Source organism: Camellia sinensis, chromosome 4, assembly GCF_055761805.1.
Source record: "Camellia sinensis isolate YWXY chromosome 4, ASM5576180v1, whole genome shotgun sequence".
In the NCBI taxonomy this organism is placed as follows: domain Eukaryota; kingdom Viridiplantae; phylum Streptophyta; class Magnoliopsida; order Ericales; family Theaceae; genus Camellia; species Camellia sinensis.
Window position 1 is genome coordinate 119,619,230 of NC_138964.1, and position 22,762 is coordinate 119,641,991.

General features: G+C 40.8%; 1 protein-coding gene across 1 annotated transcript; it reads left to right on the plus strand.

The window, feature by feature from the left end:
* The first annotated feature begins 13,849 nt into the window (after positions 1–13,849).
* Positions 13,850–20,170, plus strand: PIFI (post-illumination chlorophyll fluorescence increase). Its single transcript, XM_028227189.2, has 8 exons — positions 13,850–14,179; positions 16,832–16,961; positions 17,228–17,312; positions 17,421–17,499; positions 17,856–17,969; positions 18,053–18,165; positions 19,588–19,698; positions 19,781–20,170. Exons 1-8 carry the CDS (start codon positions 14,071–14,073, stop codon positions 19,898–19,900), a joined length of 861 nt encoding a protein of 286 aa, XP_028082990.1. The 5' UTR covers positions 13,850–14,070; the 3' UTR covers positions 19,901–20,170.
* Positions 20,171–22,762: the final 2,592 nt, after the last annotated feature.

Consider the following 22,762-nt stretch of genomic DNA (forward strand, 5'->3'; position numbering starts at 1 on the left):
ATCTCGATAGGTAGAATGGCCTCTATCCTATAAACCAATGAATACGGAGTCGCTTCGATAGAAGTTCTAATTGAAGTCCTGTAGCCCCACAGAGCAAATGGCAGCTTATCTGGCCAATCCCGGTAGGTTTTCACCATCTTCTGCAGTATGTGTTTTATATTCTTGTTGGCGGCCTCGACTGCTCCGTTGGTTTGCAGCCGGTATGTGGATGACTTATGAAAAGCCACGTTGTATTTCTCCAACAAGTCAATCACTTCCTTCTTGAACTAGGAACCGTTATCCGAAATAATCTCGTTTGGGACCCCGTAGCGACAGATGATGTTATTTCTAATAAATTTTGCAACGTGCAACACCTTCAACACCGCATATGATTGGGCCTCGACCCACTTTGTAAAGTAATCTATCGCGACCAGGATGAACTCATGCCCATTCGACCCTTTTGGAGTGACAGCCCCGATCACATCGATTCCCCAAACTGAAAATGGCCATGGCGAAGTCATGTTGTACAACTTCGACGGCGGGATGTTCATGCGGTTTCCATGGATCTGACACTTGTGGCATCGCCGAACAAAACCGATGCAATCCTCCTCCATGGCGGGCCAGTAGTAACCCTGTCTGAGGATCTTCCGTGCTAGCATTACTCCGTTCATATGCGCACCGCATTCTCCTCCATGGATGGCCTCCATCAGACGCTTCGATTCCTCGGCTTCAACGCACAGCTTATGCATTCCCAGATGACCTTTCTTATACAGCTTACCCCCACAGATGATGAACTGAACGGCCATTCTTCTGATTGCCCGTTTATCCTTGGCATTTATCCCTGCCAGATATGCTTCCTTCTCCAAGAAATTCCAAATGTCATAATACCAGGGGTTTTCGTCCTGAACCTCATCTATAGCAGCGATCGACTCATAGGCTGGCGCAAATTTTTGGTCAATGATGACTGGACGCATCCGGATTCCAAACGGGATGTCTATCATGGAAGATAGAGTTGCTAAAGAATCTGCGAACCTGTTGTTCTCTCTTGGAAGATGAGCAAAGTTTAGCTTTTCAAACCGAGGAATTAACAAGTCCAAGGTCTGGTGATACATCATCATCTTTTCTTCTTTGACTTTCCAGTCTTCTTTTGCTTGAGACACAACAAGGTTCGAGTCACCGATGACGTCCAACCGTCTTGCCCCTAATTCCAGGACTGCTTCTAGACCGGCAATGCATGCCTCATATTCTGCTTCGTTGTTCGAGACTTTGAAGCGGAGTTTGAAGGCTAGAGGGATACGGGAATTGTCGGGTGCTATCCGCAACACTCCTATCCCATACCCGTATTGATTTGACGCTCCGTCAAAGTACATCGTCCAATATTCGTCGTCGATGTGCAAAATGGCTTCATCTGGGAATAAGTACACAACTGTTTCACCTCCTTCGACTGGATGATCGGCTAAGAACTCTGTCACTGCTATTCCCTTGACTGACTTGTGTGTTACATATTTCAGATCGAATTCGGAGAGCAACAACAGCCAACGAGCTAGCCTACCCGTAAGTGTTGGTTTCTCGAAAAGATATTTGATGGGATCGAGTCGTGAAACCAACATTACGGAGTGAGCTAACAGGTAGTGCCGCAGCTTCCTAGTAGCCCATACCAAAGCTAAGCAAGCCTTCTCTAATGGTGTGTAGCGAGTCTCATACTCTAGTATCTTCTTGCTCAGATAGTAGATAGCCCTCTCCACCTTGTCCTTGGATTCTTGCGCGAGCATACAGCCCATTGTGGTCTCAGTCACTGAAAGGTATAATATCAACGGTTTCCCCGGCTCTGGCGGTGACAACACGGGCGGATTCTGTAAATATTCTTTGATCTGTTCAAAAGCAGCTTGGCATCGGCCGTCCCATTGGAATTTCTTTCCTTTCTTCAGGAGACCAAAAAGTGGTTCACAAGTCAAGGTTAATTTTGAGATAAACCGTCTTATGAATTGCACTTTACCTAGAAAGCCTCGCACCTCCTTTTCAGTCCTTGGTGGTGGCATTTCTAAGCTGGCCTTGATTTTTGAAGGGTCGACCTCGATGCCCCTTTGTGTAATCAGAAACCCCAGCATTTTTCCCGCTGTAACACCGAACGTACACTTCTGAGGATTTAGCCACAACCGAAATTCTCTGATCCTTTGAAAGAACTTTTGCAAGGCGGTGTAGTGGCCCTCTCTTTCTTTGGACTTGACAATCATATCGTCCACGTACACCTCAACCTCTTTGTGGATCACATCATGCAATATTGTAGTCGCGGCCCGTTGATATGTAGCTCCAGCATTCTTTAACCCAAACGGCATCACTCTGTAGCAGTAGGTCTCCTATGGGGTGGTGAAAGCAGTCTTCTCCCGGTCTTTGGGTGCCATCACTATCTGATTATAGCCTGAAAAGCCATCCATGAACGAGAGCAAAGCATGCCCCGCTGTGAAGTCCACTAACTCGTCAATATGCGGCAAGGGAAAGTCATCCTTCGGACTAGCTCTGTTCAAATCCCAGAAATCCATGCATACCCTGATCTTGCCATCTTTCTTTGGCACTGGGATGATGTTGGCCAACCAAGTCGGGTATTCGGATACCAGCAGGAAGCCTACGTCGATTTGCTTGGTGACCTCTTCCTTAATCTTGAGAGCCCAGTCGGGGCGGATCCTCTTGAGTTTCTGTTTAACGGGTCGGGCCTCGGGGTCAAAAGGGATCCGGTGCTGTACTATCTCAGGATCGATTCCAGGCATGTCTTCGTAGGACCACGCGAAAACATCTTTGAAATCTTTTAATAAAGTGACTAAACGCTCGCGTTCCTCCGAAGACAACGTGGACCCGATCTGGACCAGCCGCGGGTCCTCCTCAGTACCAATATTTACTGTAGTGATTTCATCAACTAGGGGTTTAACAAATCTTTCCTGCTCTTGTTCAATTAAGCGTTGCAAAACCGGAGGAATTTCGTCCTCGTCGTTTTCATCAAAATTTTGAAAGTCTGAGTTAATGCAATAAATCAAGGGCACAGAAAAGTACTCAGAAACCACAGCTACTTGATTCTCATTAAGCACATCCAAATCATCCAATTCTTCGGTTACAACAGACTCAAAAGAAAAAGAAAAAGACGACCTGGACAAGATTGTGGCATCCGGGTTATCATCCCCAGGATTACCAGACTCAGACTCAGTCTAGCTGGAACCTGATTCCGACTCACAAGACTCAGTGGAATCAGATTCCGGCTCTCTACCTGACTCGGTGCTGCTGGACAAAAATCCCTCTTCATATTGCCAAATGAGAGAGGGTGCGATAGATGTATCCAAAATAGTTACTGGCGGGCCCGCAACCATTCCATTCCCGATCACGCATACCGAGAAGCTATCCCCCAAGCACTCCTGGTCGATCGGAGGATCTGAAAGTAGACACGCCAGCACTACCCCCATTTCAAGTTCGGTGTCCTCAGACTGTACTTTCTTACACTGCTCAACCTCAGCTGATGGGTCTGTCTGCTCTTCGGCAACGTCATCCCCAGATAGTTGCAGGTCGAAGAAGATCTCGAAACCAGGCACGCGCTTCCTTTTCGCGTTCAGCCATGGCTCTGTGAAGCCACAAAATGGAAAGTCCTCTCCTCCCGGACGAAGCATCCGTTTAGGGTACCCTGAATAGGCCTATGCATCAACTTAAAAGGCTTCCCCGCCCTCTTCGCTTTGGCTCTCCCAGCCATCTCTTTACCCTTCCTCACCCAATCCTCTTTGGTAGGCAGATAACCCAAGCCAAAGGTATGCGGATTATGTGGCACTTCGGCCAATGCTGCGATGCCCTTCCGGCTGCTCTTTCCCAATCCCATCCCGGGGATATGTTGAAGCTTGTTCATGAGGTATACAGATTGAGCACTGACATACACTCCCTCATTAACAGCCATGATGTTCTGCACAACTCGGGCCTCAGCCAAAGTAAACCCTAATAAGAACAAATCCTCCGTGCCGTGTTCGATTTCCAAGACTGGTGTAGACACTTCCGGCTGCGGATGGATTGACGAATTCCCAAAAACAATAGCTACCCCTTTCCCGTGAGGATATTTCAACATCTGATGCAAGGTGGAAGAGACTGCCTTGACCTGGTGCAACCACGGTAGCCCCAAAAGTAGGTTAAAGGTTGCGGGAACGTCCAAGACATGGAATTCAATGTTGTGTTGTCCTGGACCAACCTGGGTCTGAATTTTGACAGTCCCCATCACCTCCCTGCTTGTATTATCATAAGCTCTGATCACTTGAGTAGTTGGTACGAAGTCCGCGGGCTTTAACCCAATTGCATATGCCGTCTTTGACGGCACACATTAATAGCGGATCCCGTATCGACAAGAACCACCGGTACCCATTTGCCTCTACATTCCACCGAGATGTAGAGAGGTTTGTTGTGATTTGCACCTTCAGGCGGTAGTTCTTTTTCAGAAAAGGTCAACGTCGGGGAACCTTCTCTCGGAAAAACCAATCCAACCAGCTGCTCCGGCGTGGTGTCTATAGAAAGCTTGGCCTTGTCCATGGCTGAAAAGACAGCCTGCTTGTGTACTCGTGATGCCATAAGCAGTCCCCAGATGGAGATGTCTGCTTGTATCTTCTTTAACTGTTTCAGTACAGCCTCTTCTTCAATTTGCTTTTCTTTCTGCCTCTCAGCTTCCTTATCCTTTCCAGATGCTTCTAGCTGGTCTAGGTGCGGGGGTTTGAAATACCGCCCACTTCTTGTCATATGATCGACCTCGCCGATATACCAGGTGTCGTCTGGCTGATTGCTCCCCCAATCCTCGTTTGTATGGGCAAGACATAAATCATCGTCTTCCCACCACATTCCGTCGGCGGCCGACAGACACCTGTTCGGCCCCGGTATGATCGTACTCGCAGTACCTTCAGCCCACATGCCCGCATCATTTTCTGTTATTGTGCCCACAGCACTTTCGGTCCCCTCCTGGACTTTAGCTTTCCTGATACTCTCGGAATCCAAAAACTTTTCTTGTTCCGCCTGTGTCGGTGTAGTTTGTTGTTCAACTTTCTCTGCATCCACAATGCTTAAGTCTTGAGTGAAATTCTTCATACCGGCGCTCTCCGGCAATGTATTCTGACTTCCGGCCCTTCCGGCCACAATTGATACTCTTGCCCCTGCCGGGCCCTGTTCTGGTTGGGACTCTTCCATAATATCTGGTTGATCATCCAGCCATCCGGTAACCTCTGCTGATTCCTCATAATCAAACCAGTTGACTGCCGCACCCCCTGATTCTTGGTCATTGAAAAACTGTAGGTTGGCAAAGTCCTCTTCTACAGCCGCCACGTCATCTGTTCCCTGCTCAGATCTATCCCCTTGGATCACACACAATTCTGCCCTCTCTATCAATTCAACATTTGGCTCGAATTGGCCTGTTGGCAAAATATAATCACTCGGATCGTAGGCTTTCGCAGCGAAGTTCCCAGACTGCTCAAACCCTGATTCAACAGCTTCATTCTTCTCTGCAATCTCTCTCGTACTGTTTTCAACAGCCGCCACCATTGGCTCAGGTTGGGTTGTGGAGATGCCTAGCATGCACAAAAAGTTAGTGCAGTCAGGAAGGAGCACCTCCGGCTTAGGTAGATGGGAAGGAGTGATATAGATACTAGGATCGTAAGACACGACCCCAGTTTGGATAAAATTGACTCTTTTGGGAGGTGGAGCTTGGTTGTGTGTAGGGAGTGGGTAGTTGTGACATTGGGTTTTTCTGGAGATAGGATCACCTGTTTATCAATGAGATCTTGAATCTCATGACGCAGTCAGAAACATTGGTCAGCGTCGTGACCATGTTGTTGGTGATACGCGCAGTATTTGGCTGGGTTGTGAGAGGGGGGAAGTGGGTTTGGTAGTGGCCTCGGCTCCAGGGGTTTTAGATGCCCTTTCCTGATTAATACCCCTAGAGCCTTGGACAGGGGCATATACAATGGGGTGAAGTTTCTTTGGCCTCTGGGTGGGTACTTGGTGGTTTGGGTGTTACTTCCGGATACACCGGAGAAAGGTGTGGCTGCCATGGGTCTTGGAAGGGGAGGGGGAATGGTGGTGACCATGCTGACTTCCGAAGTCCTTGTAGTTGCAGCACCACTCGGGCTTGCATTGTTGTTGCGGTTAAAGGTTCTTCTGGGCTGCTCTCTATCTTGGTCAATCAGATCCTATTTCATTGCATCTTCAATTTGTACCCCCATCTCGTGCAGATCCGAAAAAGTGGGAAAGGGGAGCACAATCATTTTTTGCATTAGTTTTGGCTGGAGATTGCGCACAATCATCCTGATCTGGTCCTTATCGGTGGGCCTTAAAGTCATCATTGAGGCCTTCGCCCTCTTCCGGGTCACGAAATTCGAGAAACTCTCTTTATGCTCCTGCCTTGTTGTTTCGAGATCACGAGTTGTAATCTCAATTTGGGTGTTGTAAGAGTATTGCGCAACAAAGGCCTCGGCTATTTCATCCCAACTCCGCTTGACATCATCCTCCAACTTCGCATACCAGATAGCGGCCACGCCTGACAGGGTCCGGCCGAATAGCAAAAGCTTCTGGGGTCTGGTGAGGCCCATTGGCCGTAATATATCTGAGAATAGCCGGAGGTGGACCATGGGATCACCAGATCCGTCAAAGCGATCGATTTGCGGCATTTTGAATCTGTCCGGCAACGTTACAGCCACGTCGGTATATCCGTCCTCGATATCCGAGATAGCCTTTACCCCTTGGGATTTTTTGAATAGCTTCTCGAGCTTGCTCAATTTCAGTGTTGTATGGTCTATCTCGAACTCGAAGGGAGAGTCCGGTTGATTGACAGGCGTAGGTGCCTTAGATAGCTGGGGTAGAATTGGGGGCGGAGCTGGCCCCGTTGGTATGTCCGTATCTGCCTGGACATTTGGTGCCTCCTCGGGTGCTGGGATTCTCGGTGAGGGAGGAACCGGGTGTGAAGCAGATGCTCTGGTTTGTTGTTGTAGTCAGGCGATTAATTCTGCTTGTTGGGCCATGATCTCGGCCTGTTGTTTGGCAAACTCATCTCGGCGAACAACGTCCTGCTACACGGCTCTCATGGTCTCTTGCATCTGACGCATCATTTCCTCAACTCCTGTCGGTGCCGCCATACTGCCCTGATTTGTCTGAACTATTGGCAGGTCTATTTCTATAGCAACAATTGGGATCTCAATCTGCCTGTCCACTGATGGGGTAGTCCACTGCTCTGGCAACCTCTGCTCGGATACACTGCGTTGCCTTGGTCTTTGCCTGATAACCGGGGGTAGAGAGTGAAACACTGGCTGTCCGTCAACCAGATCCTCAGATCGATTGAGTCGGCGACCTCTCGTCCAGGGTGCTTGGGGAATATCTACTTGGTCAGAAGCAATTTGTGCTAAAAATGTCCTAGTAAAAAGATAAATAAAGTAATAAGGAAATAAATAAACAGATAAACGGACATCATATCAACTTAAAGTAAATACACAACACACAACTGGGCATAATCAACACACGGTCGATAAGCTGAACACACACTGTCCTCAATCACTGATCATTATCCCTAAATCACTGTCCCCAAACACTGAATCTGATACCCGCATATAACTGATTCTCAAACACTGACTGATGCCCGCAGGCATGATGCCCCAAACTCGTAAACTGATACATGCAACCCCCGTAGAGACACACTCTGACAGCACATAACAGATAATTAAGAGCCAAAACACCTCTATGTTGGGGGAGGGTTTCCCTGTCCTATTTTGTCAGGAGCTAGGGTTTTACTATGCACGCAGCGGTTTCAAACAACCTATATCGGGTAAGCAACCTGTCCTAGTTTAGAATGGTCACTATGAATCCGAATATGCAATAGGTCGAATGGTAAAAAAGGGTGCCTCGGTAAAACCAGGGTTTGTGTTCCCATACTGGCAGAGCCCATAACCGGTCAGCCTTATGGTCATGCCTTGACAAGACAAGCCTCCGGCAAACCGTTCAGGAATAGCAGACGGCAAACACAGTGTCCTAGGCGCACCAATGCAAATGCAATGCAAAGAAACACATAAGTGTAGTCAAAACCAGATATCATGAGTTCGAGTCAAGTTCTCTAAGTTCCCCAGCAGAGTCGCTAGAAACTGTAGACGTCCCCGAACGCCCCGGGAGGGTGAGTCCCATTCTATTCGTTTTGGGCTCACTACAAGTTCGGGCTCTCAAATTGTCACGGTTCTAAATCTGAACCAAAGGGTCCAAATCCGGCAAATCGTTTTGAGAAAATAGATTTTGAAAGAAGTGCCAAACATGGACTGCTTTGCCAGATACAGAGTCGCCACCTAAATGTTTTATTTTGGAGAAATTTAGGAAACCCTGACTCGTTTGCCTAAGGCCACGTGTCCGTCATCACCAAAGTTGCCTCGACTTGGGAACTTGGGAACGATTGGGGAAGGTCACTTCGTGAGCACCCCGCTCGCCCGATCAAAGATCGGCCTCTACTAACCATGATATCTATTTTTTGAAAACATTATGCGTTCTTATTCCGGTTATTAGCCTAGATTTACTATGTGATGCGCACAGCATACAAGTATAGACTAGATCGTCTGAATTGGAACAAAACATTTCATGTTTATTTTTTAAAGTGGTTTGATGGTGCTACCCGCAAGTAGGCTAAGACATGGATTTGCCACCCTCGGGTGGGCTTAGAAAAACATGATTTTGCCACTATCTAGTGGGCTTAAAACTCACAGTCAATGCATTTATTCCAATTCAAATAATCCAACCTTCACCCACAGGCATTCAGGCAGTTATATCACATAAGCATATAGCCTCATGGTAAGCATGCTATCATGGCAGTCACTCACACACATGCAAGGATGCTAAAGCATAAACACTTACCGAGTACTCCAAGCCAAAACAGAAGCTAATTAGAAATCCATGCATGATCCTAACTATACAGAAATGCTTAATGCAGCACATGCAAAATGCAACTAAGATTGGCTCGGCTATTCTAAAGATGGCATGCGAAATGCTACAACTAACATGTATTCAATTTGGAATTGAGATACAAATGCAGTTAGTATGATGTGCCGAGCCCGGTGCATGCAAGACAGATGAATGAATGCAAACATGTTATCATACTGTATGCTAATTGAAACATGCCCTAATCTAACCATCATAAGCTGATAAATAAAAGGGAGAAAGACGTGCGATTGGAAGACATACATCACACACACGCACACTTATTACAGTTGTGCCCTCGCTCGGAGGGTCCGAAAGAATAATACAGTCCCAAATGAATAAATAATAGTCCCGAATAAATACAAAATCCTAATTATTTAACACATTAATCTAGGAAAGCAATAAATGGCACGTAAATCCGTGGACTGCCTCAGCTCTGTTCCAGAGAATGAATGATGCATGCTTGAATTTGCCTTGCGCGGAAATCCATTGCGATGCCCCGGTTCGCCTCTGTTTGCAATTGTTCTCGGGATGCGTACCAAGCTCCGGAAGGCTGCCGATTTTTGATTTGCTGCAACAGAGAGCAGCACAGGGGCATGGAAAAGTATTTTCACATATGTATGCATGACTACTCTTCAAGGAGTGTAGTCCTCGATCCTCGTGCCACCAATCACGCATCTCGATGCATGATGGCCGAGGAGTCGATTTGCACGACTCAATATGAAATGAATGCACATATGGACACAACAAGACCGAGACTCCATCATGGGTAATCCGGAGTGTCGATGACCGGGAATTGAGACACGTTCCGTCACTCGGAGTACGAAATGTCCCTCGTTTCCCGTGCTTGGGCTAATTCCTATCCCAAGCACAATGCAATATGCATGATATGCATGAATGCAACCCTAACATGCAACCTAGCATACACAATGCTATGAAATGGCATACACAATGCACGATATAACGAGGCATACACAATGCTCTAACATATAACCTAGCATACACAATGCTATGAAATGAAATGGCATACACAATGCACGATGGACTTACACCAACATGAGTGGACCTCAGCCACACTCACATCAGTAGCCATTAGGTGAAAATGAGACTATCAAAATGCATGCACACATGCACGCAAACCGAGGACCGATCCTAGGCATAACATGCAACTCTAACAAGGCATGGCAAGGCATGGAATATGGCATACAAGCATGTAGATTCCAGCACTGAAATATGATGCAAAATGGTCTCGAATTATGGAAATATGGCACCCAATGCATGAGATGAACCCCGAAACTCGAAACTAGGCACATGGAATGACTTGTAGCTATACAAAGCATGCATTATTTGATCATGAAGCATGAAGATAGAGTCAAGGCAGTCCCAAAATGTGGACATTTTCAGTTCAAAGCATGGCCAAAAGATCCTAGCAAGATGGACAAAAATAGCATGCAATTTTGATTAGCAAACATGGTTTACATGGCAAGTATAGGATGCACATGGAATCTCACCAAACCAAAAAAAATCAATGAATAAAACATGTGAAAATAGGCCCAAATAACCACTGATATGCAACCATGGCATGCAAAAATGATGAGTTACTTTAGAGGGCCATGCAAGGAGTCATTAAGCACATGCAAGATAGGCATTTTGCATGGCATAAACAACTATGAAAATCAAATATGGTAGTCCCAAAACTCACCAAATTGACCCTGGAAAGTGACTCCAAAGCATGCAAGATAGGGTCTCTTTGGAAGGCCAAAATGACCACCAAACAAGTCAAGGTGAGAGGGGGTCACCCCCCTCTGATTTGGAAGCTCAAAACAGTGTCTTAGCCACTGAAAATCCACTGGATTTTAGTGGCTAGAAGGCCAAACAAAGCATGCAACAAGGGCTTAGGTGTAAGGCTCAAAATAGGAGACAATCAAACATACAAGGAAGCATATGACCTCAAACAAAAATTGAACCTTAAACAAACTTGAAGATGAGATTAAAACAAGATATTTTTCAGTTTATGACAACTCTCAAAAACAAACACAAGTAGGGCTAATCTATCATGCAAAAATGGCCCTAAAAGAGAGAATAGAGACAAGGGACAGCAGTTGGCCTCAAACAGTGAAGAGCCCTTCAACAAAGTTGAAGAGAGGCTCAAAACAAGGCACTTTACAGTTTATTTCAAGCTTCAAAAATAATCACAAGTAGGCCTAAAATATCATGCAAGAAAAAGGCCTAAAAGAGGGATAAAGAGACAAGTGATAGCTGCTGGCCTCAAACAGGGGAGAGCCCTTCAAAAAAGTTGAAGAGAGGCTCAAAACAAGACATTTCACAGTTTATGACCAAGTCCGAAACAGCTCACAAATAAGCCTAAAATATCATGCAAAAAAAAAAGGCCTAAAAGAGAGTTTAAACACAAAGGGTGAGGAGGAGACCTCAAACAGAGAAAGACCCTTAATCAAACATGGAGATGAGCACAAAATATGACTATTTACAGTTCAGGTCGGAGCCCAAAAATGCTTGCAAGCAAGGCTTATAAATGAAGCAAGAAAAGACTAGTTTAGGGGAAAAGTGTGCTTACCCTAGAAGAGCAATGAACCAGCAGCCTTTGGACCAAGAAGAGGAGCTCCTAGCCTCTGGAAATCAGCTTCAAAAGGCTGGGATGGAGTGTGGATGTGTGGAGCTATGGGTTGGTGTGTAAATGGTGCAAGGCTTTTAAGGTTTTGACGCTTAGAAGAGAGGGAGATAGAGAGATGTAAGCAAGGCTCTAAACAAGAATTTGTAATCCCCAAAAATAGAGCTGGGAGGTCTGGTTTTATAGAGGGAGGAGTGGAGGAAAAGGGGGGAAAACCAATTCAAATTTTGCTCCCAAAAGGCACCCCCCCGGATACAAAATCTGGGGGGAAACAGAGGGTACAGCTGGAAGACATTTGGAGAGGGAATTCTGGCCGGCTAGGTTCAAAAGGTTCAGGTGGTGGGCCAGCCACCCCCCTGGCCGGCCGACCAGGGGTCAAAAGGGTCAATGCAAATTGCTGGCCGGCCACCCCAAAAAGGTGGCCTCCCATGTGTGCACAACACAAATATGTGGTCAAAACCTAGAAAATGTGAACCAAGAGAGAGAAAAGCCAACTTTTTAGAGGGGTTCAAAAGGGTGAAGGACAATTACTGGCCGACCTATACATATTTGTGGCCTCCCAGGTGTGTACAACACAAATATGGGGTTTATGGCTAAAGAAAGTGGCCCCGGAGTGGTCAACATTAGCTTTTTAGTGAGGAAAACGGGGCGATGGAGAGCGATGAAGAAATAAAGCTGGCTTTTCAGAACAATTGCTGGCCTCCCACCCTCCTACAAGCTTTCTAACAATGAAAATAAGGTCTCCACCAAAAATGAACCAAAACGGATGCAAAACGGAGGTTTGGGGACCAAAACGCGCAGCTTGGGGCCCCGAAAATGGGCTGTTAAGCACCGGAGGTGGCGTTTGATCACGAAGTTGGTCTCTCGAGCCACAGTGTTCCTCAAAAGGGAGGAAATAAGATGTATACAAAAAATCGGAGCAAACGGAGGTAGTTAGGCAGTCCCAAATCGAGGCACACGGCCGTCGGCTCCGGAAAAAAAATAGAAACCGGGCTCCAAATGGGAAAAAATGGCCTACGACCACGAAACATAGCCTACGGCCACTGAGAGATGATCCACGAGACCTCTCTCTTCCTTCGGGAAGAGAAAATAGAGAAAACAGAGCCTGGTTCGCAAACCGAAGCAAGGCACGAAAGAGTCCGGAAGTCCGGAGGCAAGGCTCGCAGCCGAGACTCTGAAACTTCTGAACGAGCACAATATGCAATATCACCGAGCGCTCAATCAGTGATGTCTGAGTCTTAAGGTCGGTCAAAAATGGGGTGTCTATAGTGATGTAACCTAAAAAAAGAAATAAATATATTTTTTACTTTTTACGAAAAGATGTGTAGAAAAGTAAAGATGTAATGTGACCCAAAATATATAGAAAATAAAAAAGTGAGCTAATATGACACTTCCCAAACAATCCTTTATTCGATGATCCCTTTCTAAAAGGTGTATTTTTTAAATATGGTTAAGAAAAATTCTATTGAAAATCTTAAGTATATTGTTTTTTATTTTGTTCATTAATATTAAATTTTTAATTAATTTTATTTATTATATTAAAAAATAAATTAGCAAATAATTTATATATTTATATGTATAATTTTGTTTTAGTTTCTCAGGTTATTTGGTGCTTTTACCCAAATCCATTCAAATTTAATTTGAATTTTTACATAGATCCTCACTTAATTAAAAACTATACTGTTCAATCTTTAAAAAATTTTAAGCTCAACTCAAGTTACCTAAGTTTGTAATTCTAGCAAGAGGGTTAAAAGTTACATGATTAAATTTGCAACAAATTAAAAAATAATAAATAAATTGTGATAAAATTGTGAGACTTAAATTATAAATTTCAATCTTCTTTTTTTTCAAAATTTATATATAAAAATTTAACTATTTATATTATTTTATGTAAAAATATATTGTTAAATTTTTTACAAACCGTGCGGATTACCATTAACGCTGACATTTTTCCTTCTGGTTTCAAAACTTTTGGTGAAATGGGATGAAAATCTTTTCAAAATTGATACTTGAACAGATTTTTTATTATTATTGAACATGAAAAAGAAAGAAAAATCCTATTTATTAAATACACATGAATCCAACTATTTTTAATTTTTGCTGGAGCGGTTGATGAGCTCCGCTGGTGCTTCAGTAGTGGATCCCTCATTTGGTGGGGGTTAATTTGTGGGCAACCGGCTATCCCGGGATCAAGGTCTGCAGGGACTGTAATGACACCACATAGTCCTTTTTTTTCTCGATCAAAAAAAAAAAACTATTTTTAATTTTTGTTTTTGTCCAGTAATCGGTGCATTTGTCAAAGGCCGAGTGAGATATTTGTAACTTTCGGTGGATTCTAGTAGAGAGATATTTATGGAATTGTGTGTTTGTGGTTGCGTTTCTCTCTCTCTATCCTCTTCTTCTTCTCTCTTTTATATTCCATTCCCAATTGATGAACTAATAATAGTAGTTCACAACTCTCTCTATCTCTAACACTCTTTTCAACAGTCTCTCTCCGTGTAGTAGAAGCCCTTACAATGGCTGCGGCGACCAGTGCTTCAATCGTTGCTTCTTCGGCTCAAACTCTATTTGCAGCTCGCTCTGTTTCTACCAACAATGTTGATCCCTCTGTCTCAAATTCATATGGTTTGTCTTGTCTCTTTAATCTCAGCTTCTTGGATTGGATCTATCAGTTTCTCTTCATAATTATTAGCTTTTGTCTATTTAGAACTCTTCTGCAGTGGTTCTTCATCCGTTAATTTTCTCAATTTGTATTCGATGCTAGTTAGGTAGATTAATTGATGAATTTTGTAATTGAATGATTGCGAAATCTCCAATCCTTTATCAAATTTAAATTTGATGAAAGTTTTGGTAAGAATGATATCTAATCCAACATTGAATTAAATTTTTCATCAAATTTGAGTAAAATTTTGATGAAAATTTTGATTTGATATCTTTTACTCCCATGCTAAAACTAGAATTTTTATCCAATTTTTTTACATCCCCATTGTCTGGGAGGACATCTGGGTGGATGTCCTGCGGAGGGCCGGCCCTGCCCTAAGACAGGTAAGCCTTAGGCCCCATATTTTGGCCCAAAAATAGGCCTCCAAATTTTAAAAATTGTTATAGGTTCAATTTTTTTTTTTTTTTTTGATTTTAAGATCAATTTAAAGGGCCCCAAATGTTTTATTGGGGTCAAGTATAATTTAGCCCATATTTATTTATAAATGTGTTTGACCCATATTTATTAAAATGAAAATCTATAAATAAATAAATAAATAAAAAACAATAGGGCCCCTAAATTTGGTAAAATATTATAGGGTCAATGTTTTTTTTTTTTTGGTTTTAGGATCAATTTAAAGGCCCCAAAATATTTTTTTGGGTCCATGTATGATTTACTCCATATTTATTTATAAGTGTAGTTTGGTCCATATTTATTAAAATGAAAATATATATTAAAAAAAAAGTGTTTGGGCTCAAGAAAAATAATACATACAATATATGGACCCTATTTTTTTTATTTTTTATTTTTACCTTCTTTATCTATTAGATTTTAGTGGAATAAATAATTTTGCTCAAATTTTTTTACCTAGGTCATTATCAATTTTAATTGAATAATTTTTTCCTAATTTTTTTGTTCTAATTTTGTTTTATTAAATTGTTTTATTTATAATTTTAATGATTATATGTGTAAGTAAATTTTCTTATGGTTACAAACAAATAAAAAATTGTAACTTATCGTTTTATTTATAAATTTTTTTTCAACATAAAAGAGCCTCCATTTCCGAAATTCGCCTTAGACCCCGACGAACTCAGGGCTGGCCCTGGTCCTGCAAGTGCTCGGACATGAACAAAAAAGCTGTCAAAATTGCTCTTGGTGGACATCGGGGAGAATGTCCGGCCCAATATTTGATTTTGCCTCTATTTGATATGACTTTGGTGAAAGGGTTGGAGCATCTCATTTGGTGTTTTTCATCAAATTTCAAATTTGTTAAAGCATCTGATTGCTGACCATCTCCAATCCTTCACCTTATCTTTCACCAAATTTAAATTTGATGAAATTTTTTTCAAAAATCATCTCTAATCCTCTCAGCAAATGTTCATCAAATCAAGGTAGAATCAATATATATACATATATATATATATATTTAAATTTTTTTTATCAAATTGAGAAATCCTGCATCAAATTTGAATTTGATGAAAATTTAAAAAGATGCAGCATTGGAAATGATTTTTTTTTTTTTTTTTTATCAAATTTGATTAAAAGTGAAATTTGGGATGAGAAGGTAATTTTTTAAAAGATTTTGATGAAAGGATTGCAGTTGTTCATTTCAAATCAAGTTTTTTACTCAAATTTGGAGTCAAATTAGATGAAAATTTTGGTGACTAATTGGAGATGGTCTAATCCATTAATGAAACTTATATCAAATCAATCAAATCTTTCTCTTTTTGTCACTTAAATCAATTTTTTTTTTTTTTCCGTCTGAATTGGTTAAAAGTGTTTTTTGGGATAGGTTAGATATTTTTAAAAAATTTGATGAAAATTTTGATTTCACTATTTGAATGAGTTATATTAAATCAAGCTTTTATCTAAATTATTGAACAATTTGATGGAAAATGATGGAGATGCTATAATATAAACAAATTTGAACTAATTCATTGTGGTTGGAGATTCTGTAGATATATGATACAATTTGGTTGAGTCTTGTTTTCTGATTATTTATTTATTTATTTATTTTTGAAAAATTAGAAACTAGTCTAACAAAAATAAATACTATAAAGATAAATTTGAATTTTAAAAAATTCTTATGTCCCAAATTTTACCAAACTAATTTTTTTTGAAAACTCAACCAAACGTAGTGGCATACTTTTTTTTCTTATGGTTTCAATAATGCTTTGTTCACATGTGGCGTTACTGTTAATTGAAACTGTGACCTTTTCTTCCTTTATTTTGTTTGGTGTTTTGGTGAAAAAACTTGGCATCTCCTATTTTCCTTTTGTGGTGCTTAGAGAGAATTTTCAATTTGATCTTGAGGACATGTGTAGTGATAACATATCATTCTCTGCAAAGGCGTTGTTTGTGATTTTTATCACTGAACTCAAAACATTAGTCACCTCAAAACCTAGTTTTGTCATACTTTCCTCAGCATTCAATTCTATAGGATCTTGTTTCACCTCTTTACCTATGGCCAAATTTCTTATTACACGAGTTTAATAGGATATTATAAAAACAAAAAAGGAGAATAAAGATTCAGTTTAAACTTAATTTGCATAATAAGTTTATATAATTTGTTGCAGCTCGTAGTTTCATGGGGGCTTGCTTGTCGGGATATCTTCGAAAGAATAGGAAATCCATTAAGATTAGCGGAAAGATAACTGCTGCTGCTACTGCTGTTGAAACAACTCCTGTGGTTGAGGAAGTCAAAGAGTATGCCTCTCCCCACTTCCACTAGGCTGCATTAGTTGCAATCCATGAATTCAACCTTCAATTACATAGAAAGTTTTATTTTTTAGGGTAAAATTTCCTTTAATTTTCAAATTGAAAACCATGATTTATACTGAGATTTGACTTGTAAGTTGAATATAATTCAGTGTGACAGATTATATTTTCTTTTTCTCTGTTCAATTCAGAAATCTTGATCATCGTTTGTGAAGTCAAATAATAATTTAGTGTGACTTCGAACTCTTTTCCAGGTTTTCACTTCCTACTTGGGCTGAATTTGACCTTGGAAGAGCTCCTGTCTATTGGAAAACCATGAATGGTCTTCCTCCAACTTCCGTAAGTTTGACACTGCCAATGCAGCTCAGTTTTAGAACTAAAGCATTTTTAAAAAAAATATTTCTTCATTAATCTTTGGATTGATCATGCATTAACAAACTTTGACAGGGGGAGAGGCTGAGGATTTTCTACAACCCCACTGCAACCAAACTTATTCCAAATGAAGAGTTTGGAATTGCTTTTAATGGTATTTTCTCGTACACTTTCAATCACAAGTTTTTCCGATTGGCTTTACTGGCACACACGAAAGAGTCATTGCATGTAACAAATTATAATCTCGCATTCAAAAGACAAAGTCATTAAGATAGACTAATAACAGGAGTCTTATCTTGAAATCTTTTAAGTGAAGCTATATATGGTAGCTGATACACATCAAGCGCCAGACAAGAAGAACTGACTGAGAAATACAATAAAAATTACAAAATATTTTTTGTTCTCATGGAATGTTGAATGTAGTTGGATAGAAACCAATGGTTGGAGATGAACAAGGGAATTAATGTCAGAAAGGTTAACTGCTGACCTGTTGGGCTGTATATCTTCCAGGAGGGTTTAATCAGCCCATCATGTGTGGTGGTGAGCCAAGGGCAATGCTCAGGAAAGGTCGAGGCAAAGCTGATCTCCCAATATATTCAATCCAGATATGTATACCTAAGCACGGTTGGTACTATTTCTCAAATTCATCTTGCACACCTACCCATGTAATTTTCCTCTTACCTTAGAGTCCATCCATCTTCTTGCAGCCATAAATTTGATCTTCTCATTCACAAACGGGGTCGAGTGGGATGGTCCCTACAGGCTGCAGTTTCAAGTTCCAAAGCCTTGGCAAAACAAACCAATTGACTTTTTCAACAAGGTAATAAAACACTCACTTGTGTTGGTAATCTAACTTGTTTCCCAGCTTGAATGTAGTCAGTGCCGGCTTTGAGGGAAAGCTGAGCAAGTGGCTGCTTTGGGCCCCGAAAAATTGGTTGAGAAAAAGGCTCCCAAAAAATGTCAACTATTATATTTGCTCATTAAAAAAGGCCCACAAAAAGAAATCAAAAAACTTGATTGAGGTGGTGAATTATTTGATGTATGGTTGTTTATCAAATGTATAAATTGTGCATAATATACTATTGACTATAGTTATTACAATTGCTTTTGGAAAAGAAAAATTACCTTCGGTCAACTATGTCACAAGAAAAATTGAATGAATTTTGTTGACAAGTTTAATTATGCATGCTTGATTAGTAATCTTACAATTAAAAATGCAAGAATGTTGATGTTTAAGTAATACTTTGTTATATAGTTTGTACATTTTGAGGAAATATCATTTTGCCCTCTAAACTATCACGCGTTTTTCACGTTGACCCCAGACTTCGATTAATATCAATTTTACATCCAAACTTTCACATTTTTGATCAATTTGGCCCCTGCCATCACATTCCGTCTACAATTGGACGGAATGTGCTGACGTGGCACCAAAGTTCATTTTACCCCCCAAATTATACCCTAAAAATCAATTTACCCCCCAAACTATACTTTAAAAATCAATTTGCTCCCCACATCAGCACATTCCGTCCAATTGTGGACGGAAGGTGACGACAGGGGTCTAATTGATCAATTTGTGGAAAGTTCAGATTCTAAATTGAAATAAATCGAAATATGAGGGTCAACGTGAAAAACAGGTGATAGTTTTTTTTTTTTTTTTTTTTGGGGGGGGGGGGGGAGGGGCGGAAATGATATTTCCTCGTACATTTTATTGGGGTACTAACTTAGATTATTTTGGTACTTAATTTTGTTATAAACTTTGTTATATGTTTAAATAAAATTTTAATAGTTATGTATAAAAGTAAACTTTTTTTGTGCAAAAAAATGGTTAAAATATCAGTGCATATTACAAGCTTATTTGGGGATTTTTTTTATTTTTATTTTTATTTTTTATTTTTTTCCATGTATAAAGGCCCCATATTAAAATCCTGCTTTGGGGCCTCAAAAAGTCAGAGCCGGCCTGAATGTAGTATAGCTCTATGATACTCCAATCTATGATGTCAATGCCTAGTTTTTGTCATGGAAAGAAGATTGGTTGAACTCCTACAAGATAACATGAAATGCAGGGCATGCTTTGTATTGTCTTTAAATACTTGTTTCTGTTCCTAAAAGTCAAGAAAAAAAAAAAAAACAAAAACAACACAGAAAATGCAATGCATGGAAGCGTTTGTTGAATACTGATTGCTGAATCAAAAGCATGTCCCATGGGTGTTTAGCATTTCACTGACTAGTATCCATAATCCAGGGTCTTGCAGACGAGTTGAGCAAAGATGGTGCTTGTGACAAAGCAATATTTCCTGATACAAACATTGTCGTCACAAGATGTGCTATGATTGGTAATTTGACCGTCGAAGGAGTAAGTGAAACTTCTCTTATTCTTTCATCGAAAGAGCTAGTGTCAACTAGTTTTAACAACTGCCAATGGTGTCCCAATGCAGGGTGATCGCTGCAATCTTGACCTTGTACCGGGATGCACTGACCCTAGCTCACATTTGTATGACCCACTTGCCAATGTAGATGATGGATCATGTCCGTTTGACACAGTGTCAGAGGAATAACATAATCTTGTGGGGGCTGGGAAGTAAAAAATATTATCGATATCTCATTAGTGTTGATAAACTTGCTTCATTGTTACCATCCCAAAAGAGTCAGTCTCACAGGGCATTCTGTCAAAGTCATGATATATTTTCAGGCACTTTTTTGGTTCATCACTGCCCTGTTTTGTAAATTTTTATATGTTGATATGCCATTAGAATGTTGATAAACCTGCCTTAGAATTCAATATTCCATTAAAGTCATGTTATATTATGAGGTACCTTTGTTTGTCATTTCCTGCTTGTGATTTTCTATATATGCTTTTTTATTGGTTCTTTTTTCATGTTCTTGTCTTGAAAAACCTAGATTTGTGCGGAAAACTCTTTTAGAAAATCTAGATACGTCTCATTTAACGTGATTATTGATTTAGGCAATTTAATTAAAAAAATTTATGCAACCATGATCAATGCAGATAAGAGAGAGTAAGAGAAAATCAATTCACGACACGAGTTTTTTTTACATGAAAAATCCACAATTGGAATCCATCAACTTGTGATTAAAAAACTACTGGCCCAGTCAGACGAATAATTCACTATGAACGAAAGGTAGTACAAGAGATTTCTTACAAATGTCAATTCAGGCTACACTAGTCCACTCAGAGACACATCTTTGTTCACACTACAAGTACTTCCACGATCTCCATTGGATATCCGCTGCGGTTGTCGAATTGCCATGATGCTAATGATTTCGGAATTTACCGAAATCTACAATCTTGGAATCCACCAAAAAGGTTCACTTTTGGAAAGGTGTGAAGGAGTTACAAAAATGTGATGATTAGCTTTGATGCTTTTGGATACTAATGTATCACCAAGTAACTAAGAGTATTACAAATAAATCTCCCTACAAAGTTCACTCTCAAAACTCTCTCAATAAAATCTCTTACAAAATAAACTTTCAAAATATTCTCTCTCAAGATAGGAAATATTTGAACTCTAGAGAGTTAGAAAATAAGTTGGGAGAAATACCCAAATGTTCTTGGAGAGGTGCATCAACAAATGAGCAAGGGGTCCTTTAAATAGACCTGAGGCAGGGCACTTTTGTGGGCATGAACATGTTCTTTGCGGGCACGGTCAGCCTTGGTCATGATCGCGGTTTCTCTTTGTGGGTTGTAGAGAAAATATTGAGAGCTGAACTTTCGGATTGCCTGGTCACGGGCGTGGGTCTGTGGTCCCGGGCGCGATGTGCATAGCTCGCTGGTGCGACCGTGCTGTGTGTGAATCGTGGGCACGGTTGTGGGGCTCGCGGGCGCTATTGTATGGACTGGAGCATCTGTTTTTGCTGACTCTTGTTGTTGTTTTCTTCTACAAAATCAGGCATGCTTTCCTCCACACTTTGCCACCTAGTCCTATAGACAAACAGCCAGCATTTTCCATGTAAAGTCCATGACTTACGCTCATGCACGTCATCAAATGAAGATCCAACAAAATCCACAAAGAATCACTTGTGAAGCTTTATCCCTTCACTCATGTGTTGCCACCAAAAAGCTGAGACAAACAGCCAACTTGAGCATCCTAAGGTTGACATTTTCAACCGGAAGATTTATCAACAAACACAATTGTGGAATAATTTTCTGAGTCTCTTCATTCATCGTAGTTGTATAATATATATAGTACAAATATTAACAAGAAAAGAATAAAAGATTATAGAAATATCTTATAACTAAGGAATTGATAAGGAATTACATAATTAAGGATATTGCCTAAATCATATCCTTAATTTTAGCATTCTCCCTCAAGTTGGAGCATGCATATCGCACATGCCTAACTTATTTAAAGAGTAACCAAAAACACTGCTAGCGACAGCTTTGGTAAGGACATCGGCTAGTTGGTTTTCAAACTTCACAAATGGAAAAACAATGATTCTGGCTTTAAGTTTTTCCTTAATAAAATGTCTATCAATTTCCGCATGCTTCGTCTAATCGTGTTGAATAGGATTATGAGCAATTTCTATAGCAGAAGTGTTATCACAATACAACTTCATTGTCTCCTGAGAGTGAACACTAAAATCCTTAAGCAAGTTCTTCAACCATAGTAACTCACATACTCCAAACGCCATGCGCCTATATTCTGCTTTTGCACTGGACCTGGCTACAACTGGTTGTTTTTTACTCCTCCAAGTCACAAGGTTGCCCCCTACAAAAGTAAAGTATCCTGATGTAGATTTTCTGTCATCAGATGAACCAGCCCAATCTGCATCAATGTAACCTTCCACATTCAAATGATTATTCTTGATGAACAACAACCTTTTACCTGGAGCAAACTTTAAATATCACAATATGCATTCCACAGCATCCATGTGAGGTTTACGAGGGTCATGCATAAATTGGCTCACTACGCATACTGAATAAGCAATATTTGGCCTAGTATGAGACAAATAAATTAACTTTCCCACAAGTCTCTAGTACCTGGCTTTATCAGTAGAAGTTGCATGCAAACAATTAAACAACTTGTGATTTTGTTCAATAGGGGTATTCACAGGCTTACAACCAAACATACCTGTTTCAGTTAACAAATCAAGAATGTATTTTCGTTGAGATAAGAAAATACCATTCTTTAAGCGGGCTACCTCCATTCCGAGAAAGTATTTTAAATCTTTAAGTTGTTTCATTTCAAATTCTAGGGCCAAGTGTTGTTGTAAGTTCTCAATTTCTTCTTGATCATCTCCTGTCACCACCATATCATATCATCACGTATATAATCAAAGCAGTAACCTTACCCCATTTGGTGCTTTAAAAATAAAGTATGGTCGGAGTTGCTTTATTTATATCCGAAGCTCTTCATAGACTTGGTAAATCTCTCGAACCAAGCTCTTGGAGACTGTTTTCA

What these genes read in the sequence shown, in the direction of transcription:
- PIFI (XM_028227189.2), top strand. Translation starts at nt 14,071, where the DNA reads ATGGCTGCGGCGACCAGTGCTTCAATCGTTGCTTCTTCGGCTCAAACT. An exon ending in CTCTGTCTCAAATTCATATG is followed by an intron (nt 14,180 to 16,831) that starts GTTTGTCTTGTC and finishes AATTTGTTGCAG; the next exon opens with CTCGTAGTTTCATGGGGGCT. An exon ending in GTGGTTGAGGAAGTCAAAGA is followed by an intron (nt 16,962 to 17,227) that starts GTATGCCTCTCC and finishes ACTCTTTTCCAG; the next exon opens with GTTTTCACTTCCTACTTGGG.